We start from the raw sequence: 6,000 nt of genomic DNA, 5'->3' as shown, positions 1-6,000 counted from the left end.
TTATGGGGTTAATTTACTTCTGGTTGTTACATATATATTAACAAAACTACTTTGCTCTGAATTGTCATTCTTCATGAATGGGGTAAGTTCTGTTTATATATATATATATATATATATTCTTTTAAAACTATTGAATTTACGACTAAACTACGTCAATATTTTAAATATTTCTATAGAAAAAGTGAGCATGACATTACGGACAGTATTTCAATGGCCGCTTTAAACATGACAAGTGGTGACATAAAAGCCACTTCGCCGATAAAATCGGGAAGCCAACGCCGACTAAAGAGCAAGAAAAATGCTTCTACGTGCACCACCACCAATGAAGTGGGCACAATTACTAACGCTACTGGAGATAGTTCCATACTTACGGTAATGGAAATAGAAAGCAATTCGAAAAAGTCATTGGCTACCTGCACCTCTTCCAAAACATCACTTTGTTCATCTCCTGAGAAGCAAGATATGCATATCATCGACGAGCGCAAAGTTCTTAATTACCAAAAAAACAGTGGTACCATTCAGGACGATGATGAGGATAGCGAGAGTGAGAAGTTGTCACCGTTGCTGTCGCCAGGGACACATAGCAAAAATACTTCAAATAAATCAAGTAAGCCAGTTGTGGATATTCTCAATAATAGTGATGACGAAGATATAGCAACAAACAAACACGTTAATGATATAGCAGTTAGAGTTAGTATTGATGATGGGAATAATGTATTACACGAATCTAACTCAAGTAAGAGTGACTCATTAAAGCGCAATATACATGGGTCGGATCATGCCGAGTCTAATGCGGCACCGATTGACCCAGGCCTATTAACAACCAATTTAAGCGCCGAGGATTCCGATTACTATACACCTGATGACATTCAAAACAACATACTTAGTCCGTTGTATTCTTCAGAGCTAGTAAAGAGCGGGGATTCTTTGTGTTGCAGCTGCGCTACTATGAATCATGGTAATTGCGACATAAATGTACTTAATGCTGCTGGGGTGGGTTTTAACACAATGGTAAAAAGGAATCAAAATCTAAAAAAAAAATCAACGTCAGCGGGTAATATTGTTGGTCCTAGTGTTGTAGCTCCTTCTATTTGCGGAGTGGACTTAAAGAGCAATAATGTTAGCTCACTTCCCGGTAAGCGTGCCAAATATGTCAACAATACGTCTATAAAACAATATAAATTTGCAGATATGCTGGACAGTCCGGTAAGCGGCAATTCGGCCTCTACGCGCAGCTCTAGTGACAGCTACTCATCCAGTTCATCGACTAAACAGTTGCTGAGCTCTAATACAGCCACAACAGCTGCTAACATTATTTTAGATGATAAAAGTGTACTTCAGAATGCAGTCAACGTTTAAGCACAAAAATGCTAAAAATATAATAACACACTTTTTATTAATAAAGGAGAGTAGTGTAAAGAAACGTTTTCTAATATATTAATTTAAGCAGATTAATTTCTATGTTTTTATATATATATATATATATATAAATAATATATAAAATTAAATTATTTAAATTGGATTATGAATCAAATTTTACAGATACATACATATTTATAACTGACAAGTCAACCCTTTTTATTATAATAATATAAGCATATGTACTAGTAATTAACAAAGTCAATAATGTATAATAATAATAATAATAATAATAATTCCAAATTATTTATTTTCTAATATTTACTATATCATAACTTAACTCGCGGCCTTCACTAGGTTTCCCATATTCCAGCAGCATGAAATTCAGTTTTTTTATACCCTGATCCCATTGAAAATGGGAAATCAGGCAGAAGGAGGCGTGGCAGACCCCATAAAGTATATATATTCTTGATCAGGATGACAAGCCGAGTCGATTGAGCCCTGTCCGTCTGTCTGCCCGTATGTGTTAACGCGTGGATCTCAGCATCTATAAGAGCTAGAGAATTGAAATTTTTTGTTGGTCCGCGTATAGCATGCGCAGGTTAAGTTTGTTTCAAATATTCGATAACTATTTGCATTGAATTGTTATCGAATAAAAACATAATTGAAATGCAGTTAATAAATTATATCTCGGACGTCTTAAGAGCTAGAGCCTCCAAATTTTGTATTTAGTTTTATGTATATTTTATGCAATTTTGATTTTTGTTGGATTTTGGATACCGGCTCCAAATTTCCCTAAATTCTTAAAATTTAAGTTTAGTTGGAACTAGGGCCATTATGTGACGGCGTTGCATCTTAACCAATAGAATATGTAGATCATATGCTGAAAATTTCATTAAAATCCATTAAGTGAAACAGAAGTTATTAAACACAACGTTTGGCCAATTTGCAAAAGCACATGTCAGCAGCGCCACGCGCACGCATTTTTTCTATGCGTGTGCACACATACATTCAAATGCGTGAATTCTTTTCTATTCCAAGAATCGAAATTGCGATTGAATTCTGCATGAATTATCAGTTGCTACTCAACTTCAAATTTGCAACTCTTCTTGCAAGAGGTGCAGTGGCTACGTTGGTAGAGACGTCGTCCGTATGCAGCAGGGTTCGAGACCAACGGAGACGAAATATTATTTATTGTTTTTTTTTATGAAGTTGCGTGTTGGTAGAGTTGGTGCACGGTGCGCAAACAATCCGGGTTTGAATCCTGGTATCGTAATGTCGTTTTTTATTTGTTTCCTTTTTTTTTTAATATCGATCGATACAAATGTCTTCCTTTTTTTGTTTGAATACTCGATACAAACTTCGGAAAATATTAATAAGCGCAAATAGGACTGAGATCAGAGTATCTCCTAGTTGGGCACCCCGACTAGAGCTTTCTTACTGGTTTTATTTTAACTCTCTATAAGACTGTTTCGAGTAATTTATATACATACAGTTGGATGAACCCTTATATGTTCTCATATATTTTTATCAGAGCAAAATGTAGACTTTAAATATAATACCAGAAACATATTAATCTTGTTGAAACCCCAGATAAACCTCCACTTTAAATTGTCAAGACTAAGCCATAATTTGTATAAATATATTTTTGAAGCTTCCATAAGGCCGATTCTGAATCTAAATTGAATTCATATATGTATAAACAATTGAGCTTTAGTCGGAGGTGCCCGACTTAAGATACCCTGAACTCCGCCCTATCTCCGTTTTTAATATTTACCATAACATAAAAAAAAAGAAAAACTAACAATTAGGAAACCAGACCTCGAACAACATCTATGCAATGCTAAAGAACTTAACAAACATCGACACTTCATATTTAAGAAAAAGCCCTCGAAAACGCGTACAGAGTCTACCAACACCGCCAGTTTATTGTTTGAGCTAAACGTTGCAAAATTAAACTAAAGTAGCTATGAATACAAATAACTGGTGGTGTTCAATTGTGTAATAATCTTTATTCGTCTGAGCAAGAGTTCTTATACCCTGGCTCATGCGTATTTCATCTCTTAGCCTAAGTACATTATGTAATGAGTGGACCTCCAAGCGGGAGACATACAATGCTCTCCCGTTGTGTAGCTTCATATATAAAGCTTGTATATACTTATATGCATATGGCATAAACATTAGGCAAGTGGCATAGACCTTAGGCAAAGTGCGTACGCGGCATCTCCCACGCTGCTGGTCAGACCGCACTTAAGTGGCTGATCATATTCCCATTGTTTATCTTAGCGCTCGCTCTATGTTTATGCGTAGGGACAAATGTCACTATATGCGTATTTAGTATACACTATCATATGTTAGGCATATGACGCATCTATATGCAGAATACTCTACATTGCTTCGGGTATTATTGATATGTCATTAAATATAATACAGTATGTTCATGCCTGAACATTCTGCGGGGGGCCAAATGTGACAGCTAGCAATTGCTGCCTCTGGTTTCTCTTAATCCGTGGCCTGCGTCTCCGTCTGTATAGCAACCCAATTTTTTCGATGCTTCCCAGAGTTTTCTATGACATCCAGGCACATCGTTGTTGATGCGCTGATTAACTTGTGGGTTGATAATCCAGATATATTGCCAGAGATAATCCATCCAAGATCGGTCTTTTGTCCCAGAGTTTTGTTGATTTTCTTTACTTTTCCCAACATTATTAAGGGAAGTAAATCAACGCCAATGACAACGTCAATTCGACTAGGCTCGTTAAAATGTGGGTCTGCTAGCGCGCAGCCATTCCAATCCTTATTGACATCCATTTCAATTTTCTTGGTCGGAAGAGCTCTCTGAAGTTTTGGCATAACAAGTGCCTGCGTAGTGGTGATGAATTTGCTTTTAAACCGGGGTTTGATTGTTAAGCAAACACTATTTTTAAGAATTTCTATATTTTGCGAAATTCCTTGAACTTCCACGTTCCGTTTAGTTCGGCGCAGTTTTAACTGTTGTGCAGCTTCTTCAGATATTAGGGGTTTTTGCGTGCCTCCATCTGTAAGGGCCCTTAGCTGCTCGTATTTTCCAGACTTATTTTTAATCTGGATGAGCGCTGTCGCCAGCAACGTATCTTGTCCTTTATATTCATTTAGACAGTTGCTGCTGACGGTCTCATTTTTATTTGCTTCCTCGTGAAACAAATTGTTGTGTGCTTTGATTGCAAGTCCAATTCTTTCTGCAATCTTTAACGCTGTGGCTGCCTAGACATTTGTAGCAAAGCGAGTTTTTGAACACAAACTCCTTGCGTTTTTTAACCGGCTCAGCTCTAAATTTCTGACACCTGGTTATTTCATGTCCAGTCAATTGGCAAAAACGGCATCTATCGTGGCTCGTTGTCTTTGCTTCCCTTGACGCATGGGCGGCGCTTTTTTGCACTGAGTCTATTGAGTTATACAGTTGCTCAATAAACTCTAGTATATCGTCCAACGACTGAATTTCTCTGGCCTTTTTTACGTGTTGCTCGTAAAGTTGTAGGACTTCCGCAGAGAATCGTCGCAACAGAATTTGAGCGATTAGAGCGTCAACTTCATTACCAAATTGACCCTTTTCTTTGATAATGAAAATGCATTCTGTTGCTGTGTCCAAGAACTTGCGGATACTGCCTTCATCATTGTTCTTCAGCAGTTCCATGTCCACTAGCTGGTTGACGGCGTTAGCAAATATTTTGCGCGTATTTTCGTAGCGCTTGCATATTAGTTCCCAAGCCGAGTTGTAGTTAGCAGACGAGTCAATTAATAAATGGCCTACGACCATTTTGGCTTCTCCCTTAAGGCAAGACTTCAGGTAATTCAGCTTCCTTGTGTCGCTGATATCTCTCCTGTTGGGAATCACCTCAGAGAATAACTCGAAGAACGTCGGCCACTCTTTGGGACTTCCATTGAAGTGAGGAAGATCCACTTTCAGTAGCTCTGGAACGTCTTCTTGTGTATTTTGCAAGCCAGCTACTCTTCTGTTTAGTTTTTTTGTGAGTATGCTGACATTGCATTCCAGCTCATCGATGTCGAAGGCAAATTTTTCGTATTTTGCCTCTAAATCCGTGAGCGTTGACTGGACTTTGTTCTACAGGAAAATCAACTTGTCTTTATAGTCAAGGATTTCTTCCTGGCTGCTGAGCTATAGATTGGCATACACTTCTTGCATGTGTTGCCTTACTGTTATAGCTCGTTTGTCCACAAGGTCAACCAGCACATCCATTGGGCTCGAGCTTCTTTGGGAAAATATTATTTCCTGCTGCCTGTGTTGTGCCTTGGATGTCTTTGGTTGGATGGATGCTGTTTCGTCGGTGTCTATGGCGTGGTCGGCAACTTCGACTTTCATCAGAAACTCCTCGTAGTTCCTGATGTTTTCCATTTCGTAATCATATATTTTCTCCTTAAAATATTGATGATCGATGACACCGATTTTGACCAGAATTAGATGATTGGCAGTAAACTCTGCTGCCAATCTATCAATGGCTGGTAACGCATCCTTGTTCGTGATGCTCTGCCGGATCTTGTCATAGATCTCTGATTGCTTTTTGAGCAACTCCAGAGTTTTTGCCGACAGCATTTTGATTGTGTTTTTTTTCCGTGTGAAAATTTGAACTTAATTTACCCTTT

General features: G+C 38.0%; 1 protein-coding gene across 1 annotated transcript; it reads left to right on the top strand.

Annotated features, from left to right (window-relative positions):
- Window positions 1-1,462, top strand: LOC111602083. Its single transcript, XM_030223746.1, has 3 exons — window positions 1-82; window positions 177-1,135; window positions 1,190-1,462. The coding sequence occupies exons 1-3, from the start codon at window positions 78-80 to the stop codon at window positions 1,357-1,359; spliced, it is 1,134 nt and encodes a 377-aa protein (XP_030079606.1). The 5' UTR covers window positions 1-77; the 3' UTR covers window positions 1,360-1,462.
- The last annotated feature ends 4,538 nt before the right edge of the window (window positions 1,463-6,000 follow it).

This window comes from Drosophila hydei, unplaced genomic scaffold, assembly GCF_003285905.1.
Source record: "Drosophila hydei strain 15085-1641.00,03,60 unplaced genomic scaffold, DhydRS2 tig00000271-arrow-arrow-pilon, whole genome shotgun sequence".
In the NCBI taxonomy this organism is placed as follows: Eukaryota; Metazoa; Arthropoda; class Insecta; order Diptera; family Drosophilidae; genus Drosophila; species Drosophila hydei.
This window is presented reverse-complemented; position numbering and strand designations above follow the sequence as displayed.